General features: G+C 41.5%; 2 protein-coding genes and 1 pseudogene across 2 annotated transcripts in view; 2 read left to right on the top strand and 1 right to left on the bottom strand.

Annotated features, from left to right (window-relative positions):
• The window catches only part of LOC139335587 (tubulin alpha-1C chain-like), a 328,997-nt pseudogene that overhangs the window by 142,000 nt on the left and 167,312 nt on the right, over positions 1-19,685 (bottom strand).
• ntsr1 (neurotensin receptor 1 (high affinity)) overlaps positions 1-19,685 on the top strand; it is a 59,721-nt gene that overhangs the window by 9,887 nt on the left and 30,149 nt on the right. The gene's annotated exons all lie outside the window — the stretch shown is intronic.
• On the top strand, positions 3,993-4,523 carry LOC139335095 (E3 SUMO-protein ligase KIAA1586-like). The gene is given in 1 exon segment (XM_070968530.1): positions 3,993-4,523. A coding segment is annotated over 1 exon segment (531 nt).

The following is a 19,685-nucleotide window of genomic DNA, read 5'->3' as shown; positions in this document are numbered from 1 at the left end:
CACTACCTGCTGCGCCACTGTGCAGCCTTCTCTACAAACACATATTTGCATATGAATGCAGAGTCTGTAGGCAAGGGACAAGATTTTGTTATCGGAATTCAGGTTTCAATTTGTAGTCTGTTTGTAGGGTTTGTAGCAGGGTTTGGTCACATGCAGGTAAACAGTTTGTGTGGAGAGCAAAAGAAGCAGAACACAGTCGCCAAAATGCAATCTGGGAACCCATCATCTATCGTCTGACAACAGTTAAGCTTTTAGTAGGTTTTGTATATATCCATTAACTGGATCTATTAACTCTACTGGCTATGCCAGAAGCCCTGAAACATTGGCTGCTGCCCCGAGAAGCTAAATTGTGTCAGATGATAGCTGTTGGGTTCCCAGATTACGGACTGTTTGAGTACAAAATAAAAAAAGGTGAATGCTGGAGAGACAGTGGACTGCACAGGGAAGTCCATTCCATCTATACTAAGCCAAGAACAATGGCATAAGGCAATGGAAATATAACTACGTGTACAGAATCCATCTGTGGAAGAACTTCAGTTTGATGAGGACACCAGCTTTATCTTGTAAGCATGATACTGATAGACGCCCCAAGACAATGTCCACCATCATTGTCAGCCTAGCTGCTGAGACATTTGTGACCAGCCATGAGAAAACCAGCAACCAGTCTCCCGGTGTGCATTTTGAGTTATTTACAGATTCTGGAAGTGTAATCTGGAAGCTTTCCAACGATGTCTAACACATGGAAATCTGAAAATATTTGAGGAAGATGTGGCCATTTGAATGTAGATACTCCTCAAACTAGTTTTTTGAGAAATCCCGCCTGAAACATTCTCACCTACCAGGGGAGCCAGGTAACACAGTGCTGCTCATTGCATCTCATTTACATAAGTCCAGTTTGGGCTAGAGGAGAAGAAAGTAGCAAAGAAAACCTACACCAAGAACAACACAGGGAACAGGGCCCACCAGCTTTAACGAGAGCTGAAGAGCTTAAGGTGGCGGTTCATGGTGGTGATTGAAGAGGAGAGAGGAGCTCTTTTGTAGACTTCGACTTCTGCTCCAACTTCTCTTCATCTGCTGTGGGAAGGTGGAGTCACCAGCTCCCAGAAAATGTTGCAACAACAACAGTGAGGCCAGACATGATAGTACTGCTGGTAGCCTTCAAGCAAGTCATCCTCCTAGAACTCTCCATCCCTTGAGATGTTTGCCTTGAGGACATCAACACGAGGAATAGGGCAAAGTATGCCAAGCGCTCGAACACTGCAGCAGTGGGTGGCAAGTGAGGTGTGAGCCCAGCAGACCAGTCTGTCTGCATGGCCTGCAATTTACAGGGCATCACAGTGGCCATGAAGTCTGTCACCAAGGCAACTGAAATGGCCTCAAACTGGCTGTGGCTTAGGAGAGGAGCGCCATGGTTTGCAGTTAGGGGTTTGTGATGTGGCTAAAATCTTTTACTGCAGTGTAACATGATCAATTAAGGAAACTGGAATATAGCTTCAAATTGACTTTAACAATGTAAAATATGAGGATTGCGATGCATTATGTGTTTTTCTTGTGATACCTCACTGCTTATTCATTCTCTTTTAGGTAACATATTCCATTTGTAAGACTCGACAGTTAACCCCTTAACAATCGCAAAGGTAAAATATTTAGTCCAAAACACATTATTATATAAATAAATATTCTGGTGCATTGTTCAAATCATCCTGTTGATGTGCAAAATCTTCTCTGTTTTCTCTTTTGCACTTGAATCCAAAATGGCCACTGCACTCTGACCTTTAGATTGACACCTCACTTGACTCCATTCTGTGTCTACAGCTTACCAAAGTGCCAATCTCACTTGCATTGTGTAGAGATCCAGCCAATCCCAACCATTGACTGGCACTTTGTGTAGCCAATGAAATTTTGAACACAAGGATATTCCAGTTCGTTGGGTAACTTTCTAATTCCAGCAAGGAAGACGTGTGTAAAGCAGCCCATATGGGGATGGCGTGCCATTCTATTCATGCATTATGCAACAGAAGTCAGTTTTTGAGAGTTCTGCATTTCTTCACACAATATAATGGCAACACGGACAGCAGAAACAAAACACATGGTGCAAGAAGCTATTGAAGAATGTACTCGGCGTGAGAACGCGACAAGTCTGGGGAAGAAATATTTGAAGAGGACAGTGAAATGTCCTCTATTGACATATGAAGATATTACTCTAGACAAGTAAGTGTCTATTTTATTATGTAACTAATCTATTACTGTATATTTTTATATAAGTAAGGTTTGGTGTGAATTATGAATACACATTTTGTAGACTGCTTTTCCCCATGTGTTTTCTCAGTAAGTCTGCTGACCTGTTCAGGGAAGGGAGGTGTTTGTGTCTCTTCAGGGGTTACTCCTGACAAAAAAAAAGTAGATTACAGAAAACATGAAAAAGTTTAGTGAATAATTTTTATTGTCACATAATAGGCAATCTGATGTATATTTGGACCGGGACTGAGAGCTGGATACTTCTCCCCCAGTCAGCAAGCGCCTGCAGAGTGGAGCAACAGAACTGTGATTCATCAGGAGAGAGGAGCCCATCACCCACCTCCCCAGAGAGGTTCTGCCAACAGGAGAAGATCAAGAGGCAGAGGACAGGGAGCACAAGCATTGAGGAAAAAAGCTCCCCAAGCTAATGAACTTAATGATTAGTTTGCAAACTCAAAAAATTGTGGAGCAGTTTATGCTCTGACAGAGGATTTTAAAGGTCCAGTGTGTAGAATTTAGTGGCATCTAGTGGTGAGGTTGCAGATTGCAACCAACTGAATATTCCTCGCCTCACTCTTTCTTATCCCAGTGTGCAATACACATCGGTGTATGGCTGTATTTATTTTGTATTTGTATCCACACTATGCAGTGGTGTTTTTTTTCCATATATCCCCTTGATGTGCGAGCATGCGTAACACACGACTTTTGGACCTCTGAGGCTTCCGTCACCCGTGACGACAACAGCAACACAATTCTTTTGCGGGCATTCTAGGCAGTATTGCACAAAGGAGAAGATCAGCGAGTGAATCACATTACATTATTAAAGAGATGAAACAAAAACAATGGCAGACAACACTTTTTCAGTGTTTTCCGAAGCACGCCACTGAACCCCCAGCTGCTTCCAGTGACACTGCAGCTTCAGCAGAAGAGGCTGGAGAACAAACAAAACAGCCGGGTGAGGATGAAGCTGAAGCTTCTCTAGATACCACAATGCCAACCGGTAAGTGAAATTAGCATAGCAGGGGACTGTTGGTATATTTAAATATGTTGCAGCGTCCCTCGGTGAAGGGACAGAAAGTGAAGAGTGAAGAGACAGAAAGTTAGGTAAATGTCAGCACATGCAAAGAGAATCTTAACAACTGATTTTCATAATGTCAATGACTATATAAATACAAGTTAATTCATGGCCATGTTTGAAGTGCATTACTTAATATTTGGACCATTAAATAACTATATGGTAATGCTAGTTATGAGTAGTTGTCAGATGTCAGTTACCTATTGCAAGAATAGAATATTTTCCTCCCTTTGTCTATATTTCATGCATGCTTTAGCCATGATGTGAATATTGTTAAGAGTTCATTAAATACTTTTGAATATTTTTTTGCCTGCTTCTGCAGATGTTGTTGTTAATGTACATACAACATTTTTTTGATGATTCTAATTTGTCATGGTTTTGTTTACTTCCAGGTTATGCTGTTTGTACCTCAACTGGCATCCTCACAGAGCAAAGAGTGTCTGTATCTGAGGAGTGGGTATTCTTTACGATCCAGTCCTCAAACCCAAGCAGATCAACATCAGTAACTTCTTTGAGGAACAAGATTCAACGACATGAGATGTCCAAGGCACACAAAATATCCCAGGAGCTCACTGAAAAGGATGGGCAGGATTTAGTGGGAAATTTGGGGAGAGCTGTGTCAGAGACTGTGTTAACTGAGACAGATGCTGTTTTCAGAACAGCATACCATCTTGCTAAGATGAATCGACCTTTCTCTGATCATGACACTCTTATTGAGCTTCAGGGGAAAAACATTGACGAGGCTACATCTATTAGCCACAAATCTGCCATGATTATCAACTTGAAAGCCTCAATAGATGGAGCTACTCCTGAATTTGTGTTCCTGGAGCTGGTTGAGCTGGAGAGCCAAAGGGCAGAGGATATAGAAAAGGCTCTACTGAACTGTTTGGACACTGCAGGCTTCAGTGACGAGTGACTTCAAAAGAACTGGGTCTCATTTGTTTCCGATGGAGCCAGTGTTATGTTAGGGAAGAATTCCGGTGTGGCAATGAAGCTGACTGCAAGGTACCCTAACCTGTTCGCATGGCACTGCATGAACCACCGCTTGGAACTGGCTGTATCTTATGCTGTGGATGAGGTTCAGGCAGTCAACCACTTCAAAGTGTTTATTGAGAAGATCCACAGTCTCTACAGTCAGTCCAATAAAATTTCACGGGAACTTCTGAAAGCAGCACAAGAAGTGGGCTCACAAGTCCTGAAAATTGAGTAGTACACGATGGGTGGCCAGCAGCTTCTGTCCTGTAAAGGCTGTGTGGAGGTCATATGAGGCACAAATGCTGCAGGTAACCAAACAAGAAACAGCAAAGAGAGACAAACTTATGGAGGCCTGGTACGTTGGATGCGAAGCAAGGAATTCTTGTGTGACCTTTGACTCATGTTTGATGCACTGTTTGAACTTGCTAACCTGTCTCAGCAACTCCAGGCCCATTCGGTCACACTCTTGAGAGCAGAGCAGCTTCTGAAGCGCACCATCAGAGTGCTGGCATCATTCAAAGACACCCCAGGGGAGAAAACAGAGGAAGCACTAAGAGCACAAGCTTTGGGACATTTTGGATCTGTCCCCCTGAAGTCAAAGGCAAAGCTCACACCAATCAATGCAAAGCAGTTCTTACAGAGTCTGATCAACAACTTGGAAAAGCGCCTCTCATTTGAGGATGAAATGCTTCATGATCTCAGCATTCTGGATACAGGCAACTGACCATCAGCACCTGGCATACGGCATGGTGAGGCACAAGTCAAACGGCTGTGCAGGCAGTTCAACCTTTGTGAAGAGCAAGCAGTCAATGGTATGAGAGATTTCCAGGAGCACCGACACAGTGACCCTGAAAGCCTAACACCACTCATACAATGCATGCAGACCATCACTTGCAGCACTGCTGAATGTGAAAGGGGCTTCAGTCTCATGAACAATATTTGCACAGATAAGAGATCTACACTGTTGTTGTCAATTGTAAGTAATTTGATGATGATCAGCAGCAATGGGCCACCTGTATCACCTTTTGAGCCAAGAAAGTATGTCACAACATGGCTGAAAAGCCATCGCTCTGCCACACAAGCAAGGAGGCAATCCACACCTGAGATGCCTGACTACAAACATATTTGGAATGTTTTGTAGGCTATCCAACCTCCCCCTGCAGTGACTTAGCCACCCCACCCCTATACTCCTCACCCCATCACAATCACTCCTCACCCCCAACACTGCCTGCAAACCAGGTGAAACAGGAGCTTGGCTGTCTCTAAGTGTTCCATCCTTTTTTTTCCAGGGCTTGTGGACTAACACAGTGAATCCAGTTTGGATCCTTTTTGCCTTTTGAACCTCCATTTATTGAGGTGAAGTTTATTTGTTAATTAATTGGTTTTGTCTTGTTTGAAGCCAATTTGAGGTGTTTTCTTGTTGTTAATAATAATAATAATAATACTAATTTATTTAAAATGATATGTTCATTGTGACTACGACTGATAAGCCTAAATTGTCATTATTGTTCATTCACTGACTGTTAAAAGTATTGTGTTGCATACAATAAATGTATGAATAAGAATGACTTCATTAAACTCCAAAGGGACTTTATTTGTCTGTCAGCTCATCTACCATTTGCAGGAAAATTCGAAAGCCTGATGGCTGTAGGTATGAAGGATCTTTTGTATCTCTCCGTCCTGCAGTGAACAGAGAGGAGCCGTCCACCACTGCTGTTTTTTTTGGTTGATCATGGTGTTATGAAGTGGATGATCTGAGTTGTTCAGAATGACCTCTAACATCTTTGGTGTGCATCTCTCCACCACCTCCCAGTGTGTCCTTGTGTCTGATGCTGCTTCCCAACATGTTGATAACATAACCAGTCTCAAGATGTATACTGTAGGCTATGCATGAGTGAATGTGATTCAGGTTGATGTTTTTTTAGTACATGAATAAAAAAAAACATCTGAATCTGAATCACATTCACTAATGCACAGCCTACAGTATACATCTTGAGAGCATTCTGAAAGACTGGTTATGTTATCAACATGTTAGGAAGCAGCATCAGACACAAGGTCATAGTGTTGCTTATGAGGTGTTGCTCCAAGATGGTTGTTGTTCTAAGACATGTTGTTCTGGGACGGGTACGTATGAGTATAGACAGTATACCCACTACAAAAAACTAGACTACACCACTGACACTATGCCCCTATTGTTAAGAAGTGGACATTTTTTTAAATTTTCTTTGTCCTGAAATAACTCTATTTACATTTTACGGACTAGACATCTATTGTTGTTTGGTATATAAGTTCAGTAGCTTAAATACACTACTGGAAAAGGCAAACTGTTGACCTCAGAACGTATTTACAGACCTTTCAAGACAAACTCTAGCTGATAGATAAATATTAACGCTGCCTATTCACGCAGACAGCTCACTGGCATGAAAGCCAGTCTTTTAACACAGACCAAACATACAGTGTGTCCTGTGAGAGTTGGCAAACTGATAGAAAGTGAAAGCTGAGCAGGGGCAAGATCTGAAGAATGTGTGAAGCACAATGCTGCAAACACACCATACAAAGGTACAGATGGAGCTTTGGCCATGTGCTGTTTTTGTCAGTGTATGTGTGTTTGGTACAACGTGTGTTTGTCCCTGTTGTCATATAGCACATACACGTATATGCCTGCTAACAACCAAGTGAGTTGTCAGTCAGACTGAACAGAGAAAACAAGGAGAAGGAGACACAAACAAGTATACAGGTTTCTCTGTCGTCCTTGTCTTCCTTCTCCACAATAATAAGACTGAATGTGTTCCCAACAGAAAGTTTAACAGTAATTGGAAACTCAGCAGGGCATGAAGGCTGAGGCAAGAAATAGTTACGAACATTTAGAGGTTCTTTGCCCTCATCTCTGGTAATCGTGTGGTCTAGCGCTGTATCATTGAGTGACATCTCACCAAAACAGTGCTGTTACCCAGCATGCTCTGCCCTACCGTGTGCATCAATCAGTACTCAACTCATTCTCTAGTCTTTATAGCAATGCAGCACATACTAACAGTGTGTATGTCTTTGTATCTGCAAAGTTGCTACTAGCAAACTAGTAGGCCTGCTTTATTGACAATTATATGCTTTAATGGATGTTCCAGGTGGACATTTTTTTGTCAGGATGCAGCGTTAGTACTCTTTTACCCACCCCCCTGCCCCCCCGGAGCTCTTGGGCTTTCTCAGATGCACTCAGTCCCATGGGTGGTTCAGCCTGACCTCTCTCTCATGCTCTCAGGGAGCATCCCTATTTGACAAGGTTGTCACTAGAAATGCGATGGCATTGTTTCTTACACTCCTAAATTTTTTTCAAGGTTGGCTGGATACCAGCATTCAGTGCATTTTATCAAGCTCGGGGATGATGGTAAGTTTGCAAAAGGGCAACACTAGGCTTGGCTAACATTCAAGGAAGGTGGTGGAGTAGATGAAGTAGAAGAAAGCAGAAAAGAAAGAAAAGAAGAGAAGAAGAATAGAACAGAAACAAAAGAGATCAGAGAAAGAAGAGCTGAAAAGGAAGACCAGGGGAGGGAGGGAGGGAGGGAGAGAGAGAGAGAGATAATTGTCTCTAGACCTATATCATTATACTGTCTGGTGAGGGGGACAGTGTCTGATGCCAACAGCAAGACTTTATACCTCCCATCACCAGATATCTGATTTGTTTCTTGGTTAAGATGTAATGAATTAATACTGTTGAACACACCTGTCCAATTCACTCATATTTGAAATCTTGGCCTTGTCAGCCACTGGAGGGTACCAAACACACTTGACATTCCTCATTCTTTATGATACATTATGAAAATGAATACAAGTCACCAACTGTTATTTTCCTATATCTCCCTTATGAGAGAGGAGGGAGGGGTGGAACAGACGCACACACATATCTCCCTCCTACTGTTTGTTTGTCAGAATTGATAGTTGCAGTTTGCCCAGTGATGATTGATTGATTCACTGGTAATTTTTAGAAATATATTAACCCTCCTTGTGTCATTCTCTCTGAAAAGAGTCCAAATAACTTATCTGTATCTTTTCTTGATCTTTTCTTGATAGTGGATATGTAAAGACAGTTCATGTTAATTCAGTTTATGCAGTTCCTGCAACAAACTCATCATATTGCATCAAAGCTCCATAGCTGTGTAACAGTGTCAGAATAACCTTTATTATGAACGTCTACAAAATTCTCTTAGATATTTACACATGTTTAACGTTACGTTTGCAGTATGTGATCAGTTTCTTTATTCTTTGTTTCCCGTGTCACAGTCCTTGATGGACCCCAGGCTGCATGCTGGACTATGGGATATTGGCCCTTAAAAGCAGTCCTAAATTCAGGATAAGGTTCATCATGAGCTGGCACTGAACAGTCGTCTGGTCATCCCTCCAGCCCAGCAGAATTGTTTCATGATCCTGGGGTCTTTAAACAGGAAGGCTAGGGAAAGTTTAATTGGTGGAGGGAATGATATTGTGGTCACCATGCTTCATACAAAGACAGTCACTGCAAAAAGCAGTCTAAGGTATGATCTTACCTAAAAATATAACATGCCTGACACAAAACAAAATTACTCATCCAAAATTTACCAACAGGATTGCAAATGTCACACAGAATTGCAGCAATCCATTTGCTTTTCTTTGCTTCAGTCTTCAAAAACTTCCACCTGAATTCTTTTTGTACAGGCTTTTGAACACCTGACAAAGACTGAATGGTGTGTTTCTCCACAGGGAGAGTTACTGTCATGACTTTCACATATATGGGGATGTCACATACACTTTATTCACACCTGTTCTGTTACATGTGAACAGGAAGAGCCTGGGCCCAGTTGCAGAATCGTAACAAAAAATGTTTATTGATGAACACAAAATCACTTTCACAGGGAAAACTCTGTCAAAGAAAAAAGAAACCAAAAAACACCACTGCGGGAAAAGTAGCGAACAAGGCAAAAACACAAAAACACCACAAGGGCGAAAACTCACACAGGAGGCAATGATATCTAAAAGTGTCCTGGAGCAAACTCACTAGGAAGCTAAACAGCAAACATGAGCACTGGAGACACGAGAGAGAGAGAGAGAGAGAGAGAGAGACAGGAGATCACGACAGGAGAAAGACTAGTATGGCGAAAGCATAGAGAATAGTCTGACACGGGAGTCAAACTGGTGCTGGCTTAAGAAGCTGGTTGATTAGCCGATGAGGTGCAGGTGAAGCTCGCACCTGAGGAGATCAGACCCGCCTCTCTCTCTCGCGCCTCCGCCTGCTGACAGAGAGGGAGGAAAGAAAAAACACTGTTAGACCTAGGAGAGAAAACACTGGAGCCAAATCATAACATGCTCAGAAGAGTAAGGACACGGAGATGACAAGAATAAAGGAACAGCAGGCATGTAGTATAACATTTCTTGATAATTTTATGAATTATTAGCAAGGCCACCAGCACAACACCAGTATAACTGGAGTGGACAAAACTTTAGTTACTCAGATGAGGTGTTCAGGATCAATAAGCATAATTCTTCACATCAATAAGCACCTCCAACATTTACTCCCAGTTGCTTTAATAAAGCAAAAAATCAAAACATTAGGAATTAGGAAAACATTACACGGAGCTTGCCATTGTTCTTCATTCAATTTGTTTTGCCATTCAGCAAGTGGGTGACTGGACTTTCACCTTGATTAGCTTGTTTGTTCGCGTTAGCTTGTGCCTTACTCTTTTTGTGTTTATCGAGTAATGGATGATTGGTATTCTTGCCTGGATAAAAGACACAAGTTTTGTCTAGATGTCAGATGTGGATGTAAACAGCATGTCTTGCACCACATTCCGGTGCACTCATTGTTGGCTTCAAGCCTCGGCACACGTTGAAGCCACTTTTCAGAGAAGTCTTTTCTTCTGCTTGAGTTTGGGATGATGCTTAAGGTCTGTTGTTTTTTGATATTTCTCACAATACGTTCACTGGATCAAATGTGTTAATAAGAAATGTGTATTGATGACAATTACAGTTGCTGCTGTCTTCTTCTGTTGAGTTTTATGGTGGTTTGCACCCATAGCTGTTTGTAACATCTTCACAGAGCAAATTATTTACAGTGTCCACCCGAAGTGATCCCATTGACAACACTGTCCATTCTGTAACCCAGAGCCAGTTCAGTTGCTGCCTGGTATGCAATGTATGTACGTAATTACAAATTCATATTTTTGCTTCCTATAGTTTCATAGCCACTGTTGCTGGTTTCTTACCAACAGTCAACATTGGTTTCTTTTAACCATGACTACGAACATTCCCCAAATTGATATTAGCATTATTTTAGCATTGATGACAGAAGTTCCTCAAACAATATGTCAGATCAGAAAATGGGTCTTTGGTCTTGCTGATAGGCATACCAGATGAAAAAACTTTTATATTGTTAAGGGCTGAGTAAATGCTGGACTTGGATTCAAGTGGTTTGAACAATAAAAGAATTTATTGTCTCAAAAGTTAAATTGATCACTGGTAAATGATCTGTGCAGATCCAGGAAGGAGCAGGCAGGCAGGTGAGCTGAGTCAGCAGGATTTCAGGTGGTGGATTGTATTAGTAAGAACAACAGTCAGGTGAAGACTAGTGAGGAGGAGAAGCAGTTGTGGTGACTGATTGGGATGGGATCAGGTGTAAATGAGCCATGATTGTGGAGGACCAGCCCAGACAAACACACACAAAACCAGGGATACACACAAAAACAGAATGCAATGATTTGCAAACCTTTTCGAGGGATTTCTTCAAGAGACCCGAGCAATGCCACTGGCGGGAGCAGGTGAGTCCTGAGATCCTCACAGACACTAATAGTTGAAGTTATGAAAGTGAAATTCTTTCCCGTTTTTGGTTGCTCTACATCCTCAGCAGTCTGGCCCCATTGTTTTCAGATTTTTGCCCTCCATAATACACCACATACTTTCATTGGCTGACAGGACTGCAGACATGTCAGTTTAGTACCTGCACTCTTTCACCATGGAGCCTCGCTGTTGTAACGTGCAGAAGCTTTACACTGTGTTGCTGAAATAAGCAGCGACTTCCCTGAAACAGAATTTGTCTCGATGCCACTATATGCTGCTCCAAAACCTGCATGTACCCCTCACCATTAATTACTCTTCACACATGTGCAGGCTACCCATGCCATGTGCACTAATGCACCCCCATACCATCACAGATGCTGGCTTTTGAACTGGCTTTTGTGTTGGTACCAATCAGGATGGTCCTCTTCTTGTCTACGGGCCCAAACCATTTGGCGGTGTTCCTGGATGTTGTGCAGCGATGAACTGTTCCCAAGCTCATGTAGTAATAATCCATATGCATCTTCTTTTTACTCAATTTGTATTCAATTGAATATGGATTGAAAAGAATTTCTAAATCATTGCATTTTGTTTTTATGTACATTTTACACAGTGTTTTAGGAATGAATTCCAATTTCACATCTTTTCATTCTCATTTGAAATCCACTGTTTTAAAAACCCCTCTTCTTTCTTCCAACTTTCCAACTCACAGTTGTTCTCCAGCAGCATCCTCTCTCACACACCAGGTGTCAAATATGGCGCAATCATCTGTTTTAATAAAGGTCCAGCCATTTCCAAGCAAAGCCATGTCACAATGTTAAGGAAAGTTTATACTTTCTTCTAGGGTCTTCCACCCTAATTTCTCAACTCAACCCCAATTTCAACCTTAATATATTAACGGAACAAAAAAATTGTTCCTAATTTCACATTAGGAGCTTCAGCTGCTCCCTATTTTTCAACAGTTATTGCCAGTGTCACTGAACCAGTGAATGGTGTCTGTATCATGACAGCACTTTAAATATGACATTGCTCTTTGAAAATGGATAATACAGTCAGTGACATTGAGATTATTGTATGATGAATTGTTAGTTACAATCACTTTGAAACCAGGAGAGCTCAAAATAACTCTTCCCGCCTCACTGCTATTACTGTGGGCTTATAATTGATTGACTCAGATAAAAATGTCAACATTTTTATCAACATTTTAGTGACAATTTAGGCAGATTATACTGAGAAAATCAAAAGGTTAGAGGGGGAAAAACAGGATCTTAACATGTGGGAGTAATTATACTCTTTTCTTGTGGGACACTTTCATTGTATGTCTGTTGAAATGTATTTATTTCTACAATATCCAATGTGTCGCAATTACTGTATGTTGAAGATATGATTATAGTAGGCAGCTTAGCCACTTTACTGAGGGGAAAATTGGCACCATGGCTAGAAAAAAAACAATTCCAGCATTGTTTGTCAGTAGGAGAAGGGATGCACTGCCACTGCATTGGTGTTAAATGTTGGTATTAAACTGAAGAACGATCCCATATGAATGTGCTTCTCAGGATAATGAGCTTGATCTGTCCCAAGCACTCTGTAAAGTTGTGGAATCCTGGAGTGTGCCAAGGCAGAAGACAGTACAGTACGTGGGGCAGAGAAAGAATTCTGTACACTACACTACATGTTTCTATGGTCACTGATGCAGCTACATTGTGCTTTGAAAAGTATATAAATCCCCTTACCACTCCAGTAAAAATGCACCTAAAACGCCTATCAAAGACAAAGTACATGCATGGTTTTTGGTGACCCTAGTCCAAGTTAAATAAAATGGCTATTCGAAGCACAAGTCAACTTCGAAATCAGCTGTGATTGGCTCGATCTCAAGTGAAGTGTAGTTAAACCTGAGACTCCAAAGAGTAACTGGAGTTTAACAAAATCCTTAAATACAGATGAGGATTAAGGAAAGCTTAGCTGCTGATCTATTACTGAGTCAAAATACTGCATAGTCACAATTATAAAGAAACCATTTGAGTGAGTCTTGGTTGACATATGTTGAAAAGGAATATTCTTTTTAATTAGTATGAGCAAGCCACATGCTTTAACTGAAACAGTCAACTGAAAGGTTTGCCCTATCCAACTGTATCTCAATTTCAGGGCATCTATGTGTTTAATATGTGTCTGTTGTAGAAGCAGTGTAGGTCTTGCAAGTGAAAAAATACATTGGCTGTTTTGGCTGGATTATTTAAACCTCTTACATTCCAAGGAAGAGATTGAAACTTCTTTCCATTAAGGGCATTGTTAGGACAGCTTACAACACCTGACAAAGTATTATGCGACTGACACAAGGGAAAAAAAAAAAAAAATTAACAATTCCCTTCACTCCTTGCTTCCCTAAATAAGAGGTGGAAATGAACACCCTCATTAAAATGGAACTGCTGGGCAAAGGGCCAACACATAAATCTGGTAATCTACTAACAAAGACAGCTAGATAACAATCCCCAATTACAGTGCCACACCACCCTCATGCACTATTTTCTACTTTTTAACGGGTAATAAACTGTAAAACCCTGAATTTGACAGCTTATTGTAAGCACATGATAACAGAAAGACATCAATGAGAAACTAAGAGGACCAAAAGAGGACCTCACAACAAGTGCCCTGAGTGCTGAACAATATCTTGATTCAAATATAACTTATAACATTAATGGAATGCAACTCAGAACAGCATAACATGCACTTTTTGGCCTATAAAGATTGTCCATGGGCAACTTTACCGGTTGTTGATAGTTAATCCATCCTCAGCAACATTAGATGCACATGCCCCCCGACTGCAGTTGCCAGAATACAGTCCAGTGAACCACCTGCAGCCCTCACACCCTGCACATTGTTTTTGGCTGGGGGCTTTCCACCCACTGCCCAGGAGGTTTAAGAGGACAAAGTCATTGCAGATACACACACTTGTCCCACACACTTATAGAGGGACACAAGTGATGATATAGAGGGATCCTTTTTGTGTCTACCCATATTGACCAGAGGACCTGATCGCAATATCCAACCCTAGCACACCTGGGTCCAGTGCTCCACAGGATATAAAAGTCCCAGTTTGCCTGCACCTTTTTCTTTTGTTATTACACTACACTATACCCACACACTCACATAAACACTACTAATGTTACTGACTAATGCACTTCACTCCTGAATTTATCTGTCCATTTATCTTATTTGTTGCAATAAACAACTCATATCTTTTGGAATTTTGCATCCTTTCCTGTTTTTGTCATGGCTCATGGGTCGGGCCAATACAGAGTCTCAGGAAAGGAAAATCCTACTAAATCTGCCCTCAACATTGTCATTGTGAGCATTTAGCTCAAAGTATCACCGTGCCTTGGAGAGCCACTAACATAGCTTGTGTTTTCTCAGCACTGTAATCATGTAGCATAAACAAATGTAACATTTGGGCTATCTTATATATGAAAACCCAAACTAGATGGGAAAATGAACTAGAAACTAGTGACCAAAAAGACTAGAGCAGATACAAATATAGACATCCCTTGACTACACGCTTCCCCGCACAAACCTTTAGCAAATCTCAGCATCTTCACTTACACACTCATGTGATGCTCAGCTCATACAACTCAATAACTGTGTCCACAAACATAGCAGGATGGGTTTTTGCCTTTTAAACTCAAGCTCCAAAAGAAAGAAAAACAACATTTCACTTAATTCAAAATATATTGGTGTTCTTATCAGGGCATGAACTGCCAGGAAATCGACTCACCACCCACTTTCAGTCACATTCCCCCTAAAAGATAAGTGAGACAGTTAGTCGTAAATCTCTGGTGACAAGGCGGTAAATTAGAAAAATGGGTTCTTAGCACTTGATAAGAGTTATATATTGCACACAGTTGAAGCCCTGGCAGCCGTCAGTGAAGGGAACATCAAAGTCCTATTGTGTTTGCAAGCCTACAAAATTGTACATTTTGTACGTCTGAAAGATTTTACAGCATTGCACATAGATTTTCCTTTTGTGTACATCAAAATGTCAAAAATAAGGCACTTTAAACGTAATTGTACGTCACCCTTTCCCTTATAATCACTATTGCCTAATATCTCCATTTCTTTGGACTTCAGTCTCAATTATTCACATTAGCTGTGGCAGTTTTTTGGCTGCTTTTCATATTTTTTTTCTTTCAACCCAAACCGGGGTTTGCCTTGCTGCTTTTCTTTTGCTCTCGCTTTCAGCTTTAATCAGTCATCAATGTCTAGGAGGCAGGAGACCCTCAGAAGTCAGCCAGCCTGTTCATTATCACCATTAACATTTTTCATCCATGATTATCCCATAGAAAAACAACAGCACTGCATCTGTGTGTGTGTGTGTGTGTGTGTGTGTGTGTGTGTGTGTGTGTGTGACAGTATGTAGATGGAGGGGGAATGCTGTAGGGAAGACCTGATGTAAAATTACATTTGCTTTAATTAAGCAAATACCTATGCACGTTTTCTCTCCTTACCAGCCTCTCGTACAGGCTCCACGCAGTTACACAGCAGCTCTAGTAAATCAGCCATCATAACTGATTCTGAACTGATTTTTCTCCTGTGTGCTCTCGCTCCAGTCTTCTCTCTCATTAATCTTCACTGCTCATTTTCTTCTCCCACTTTTATGTTCTATCAGCAGTGATGCAGCACGGTGTGAAGAAAATGATTTGTGCAAAACTTTTCATCCCAACTTTGATTGTTTGAAGTTGGCATTCAGACGTAAAATGTCATTTCTTCGAGTTTCAAGTTGTTTCTCGATGGAACTTTTGAAATGCATAAAAATGACAGGGAAGTGATCATCCATTTGCCATCTATTGATTCATATGTCTGCTGAATCCATTTTATGAAAGGACTGCATTATATTTGATGCAAAAAGGTTCTGAAATACAAAAAAAAGTGGCCAGCTCAATTTGTTTTCCTGCAGCCTCAATTTTCTCTCATTGGTATGTCTGTGATTCATTGTACTGTCTCCTAGTTCACCTCTCAAGGCCTCTTGTCTCGCTGGTTTTCCTCCACCACTCTTTTTACACCATCATCCCTCAACCCCCACTAGGTGTCTTGCTCAACACTTTCTAATGGATATTCCGTGATATGATAAATTGGTTGCTTTCAAGTAATCATCTGGAATATTTGCATATAAACATATTTGTTTTGATATGACAATATTCATTTCCACTGACTTCATTAAAAAGCTGGATAGACAGAAAATATGAGAGTGATGACATGCAACTTTTTTTAGTTTTATATTAGTAGAATGAAACACAGGACATCTGTCACAATTGCGCATGCAGCGTACAGGGAAACGAGAGGTGGGACCCAATCAGAGATGGAAATGACTTATTACAAAATAACAAAAGGCTTACAGGATGGTGAGACAGGCAAGAGTCAAAACCAGAAAGGGCAATCCAAACATATATAACACACGCTGGAATGTCAAAAACTCGACATGAGGCATGCTGCCAAAGGGCTAAAATAGAGAATTTCAATACGTTGGATGTTGCAGAACAGAAGAAAAATTTTATACAAAAACAGCCTATATCCGTCTCAGAAATATCTCAAGAGTTAGACCCTATCTGTCATTTCAGGACACAACAAAGCTGACTCATGCCTTTATCTTTTCACGATTAGATTATTGTAATGCCCTGTTCAGTGGCCTGCCAAAGACATTTATTATCAAACTTTAAATGCAGCTGGAGTGCTAACAACAACAAGAAGAATGGAAGTATCATTTCTTTCTGTTATAGCACCTGGCCATTATAGACAAATGGAAAACTTCTGGGAAGGCCATTTGTTTCTGTGGGAATTTGCACCCATTTGACAAAAAGCACATTTGTGAGGTTAAGTGCTGATGTTTGATGAGAAGGCCTGGCTCACAATCAGTGTTCAATTGGCTTGAAGTCAGGACCCTGTGCAGGCCAGTTGTGTTCTTCCACACCTCTTCTAACCACAGATCTCGCTTTGTGCAATGGGGCGAGGTCATGCTGGAACAGCAAAGGGTCTTCCCCAAACTGTTGCCGCAAAGTTGGAAGCGCCCAATTGCGTTCTGTATTCACAGTAGACATGTGTCCTGGAGCTCTCCAGAACACTTTTCTCTAAAAGCGTTAAAATAGCACAAATCTGTTCTTTTATTTCATCTACATCAAGTTAAACATTCCTAAAAGCATCTATGTGAGAAGACATGGCTGGCAAAACGCAAAAGACCTGTGGCGCCACTTCATCTGCATCGAGGCCCAGTCCCCCAAGACCATCCCCCGAGGGAAGTGATAGCCCAACGCCCGCCGACATGACTTCAGTGTTAGCGGCCGAGACCTTCAGGCGGGATTTACTCACGTCACTACGGGAAGACATCGGCCATATAATCAAGCAGGAGATCAGAGAGGTGTTGGAGAAGATGACGGGTCTCCGCGGCGACATACACACGGTAAAAACCGAACTGCAATCCTACCGGAGCTCAGTTGCTAAAGAGCTAGCCACGTCCTCCTGCACGGATGATGTCGCAGTGTTACAGCGTGAGGTTAAACAGCTCCAAAAACAAGCGGAATCATTGCAAAAGATCAAGGAGGAACAATATCAGGATTGTTGGGATACCAGAAAGTCAGAGCTGCTCTACCACCGCGGTTTCAGCGCTCTTGCAGAAAGCATTTGACCTCGAGAAGGCTCCAATACTGGACAGGTCCCATCGCTCACGACAGCCAGTGCGAAGACAGGAGGACCAGCCGCGTGTCATTGTGGCTTGCCTACACTACTTCCAGGACTGTGCCAACATCCTTGGACTGGCCGGGACGAAGCAGCAGATCAAGGTGGATGGGATGATCATCTCCATATACCCGGACTGCACTACACAGGTGGCCAGAGCTCGAGCAGGTTACAACGCAGTGAGGCAACAACTCCGAGGGCTTGAAGGAGTTAAGTATGGCATCCTCTACCCGGCTTGCTTCAGGCTCACCCATAACAACCAGGAGCGGATCTTCTCTACACCCGAAGAAGCGCAAGCTTACATTTCGAAGAATGTCTCCACACACAGCGCTTCTCTCAGTGACTGACTATGACGGGGAATACTTTGGAGTTAGATAGAGAGGCGTTAATTGGAACTTAACAGTTACCAACCTTATCGACCTACATGTATGGTTCGCTTACTTGAAATACTACTGAGTGCTACAATTGTTGCCTTTTTGTTCTGGGGCTCTTAGTGGAGTGTTCAGTGTTAACCCAGTATACTTGTGGGGGGACTTAGCCTAGGTTTAGGAGAGGCTAGAGCGACCTGGGTGTTCTTGCAGGTCAGCTTAGGGTTTCAAGGCCATTTTATTCTTATTTTAATCTGTTTTTTCTGTTTCATTTTCTTGTCTAATGAGAAACATTCACATACATGTATATTTTCCACACTGATCGTTAAAGGGGACGTGCATTTACTTGAGCTAGGCCAGCTGGTCACACAGCTATACATCCTCACATCATATAAAGATTAACTCCCAGGGCTTAGGTTCAACAAGATTCATTAGTTGGAATATCAAAGGGATCCAACATCCTGTCAAGCGCAGTAGGGTTTTTGCACGCCTGAAATCATTAGGTTCAGACATCATGTACCTTCAAGAGACACACCTCCGAAATAATGAACATGATAATTTGAAGAAAAATTGGATTGGGCAGATATTTCATTCAGATTATGGTGACAGATCCAGAAGGGCTGCGATACTGATTAGGAGAGGTCTGCCTTTCACACCACTCAATACTACAGCAGATAACAAGGGTAGATTCATCATAGTAACAGGGAAGCTGTATGGTAACCTGGTGGCACTTGTCAATCTTTATGGCCCCAACTGGAATAACCCTCAGTTTTTCTCTAGCCTCATAGCAAAACTCCCAGACCCCAACTCACATTTGCTGATATTGGGGGGAGACTTAAATTGCACTCTACAGCCAGCTTTAGATAAATCAAATCCTAAACACAATAAGAATGTGTCCAAATCAGGTGCACTACTTATGTCTTTCATACAATCTTATAAATTATATGATCCTTGGAGACACACCAACCCTGCCGTTAGACAGTTTTCTTTTTTTTCACCAGTTCACCTCTCATATACAAGAATCGATTTTTTCCTCATTAATTATAGGACATTGCCCTTTGTAGTTGATAGCAAGTACCATAGTATCACAATTTCTGATCATTGTCCTGTCCAATTGGACATGTTATTCCCAAACAGTTCAGTCCCCCAGCACTTATGGCAACTTGACCCGCTACTATTAAAGCAACCATCATTTGAAAAATTTGTTTCTGACCAAATAGACCTTTTTCTCCAGACAAATAGTACCCCAGGAATGTCATATGCTACCATATTGGAGTCACTTAAGGCATATCTCAGGGGTCAAATTATCTCATATGCAACCCATAGGAAACGAGAATGCAATAAACGACTAGGGGAGCTGAACCAACAAATATTGAATATAGACAATCAATTGGCCCATAACTTGACACCGGATCTTTTTAAGGAACAATTACTACTACGAACAGAATTTGACAACCTCTCTATAAGACAGACTGAACAGATTATGTTAAAAACAAGACAAACATATTATG

This window comes from Chaetodon trifascialis, chromosome 8, assembly GCF_039877785.1.
Source record: "Chaetodon trifascialis isolate fChaTrf1 chromosome 8, fChaTrf1.hap1, whole genome shotgun sequence".
Taxonomy (NCBI): Eukaryota; Metazoa; Chordata; class Actinopteri; order Chaetodontiformes; family Chaetodontidae; genus Chaetodon; species Chaetodon trifascialis.
This window is presented reverse-complemented; position numbering and strand designations above follow the sequence as displayed.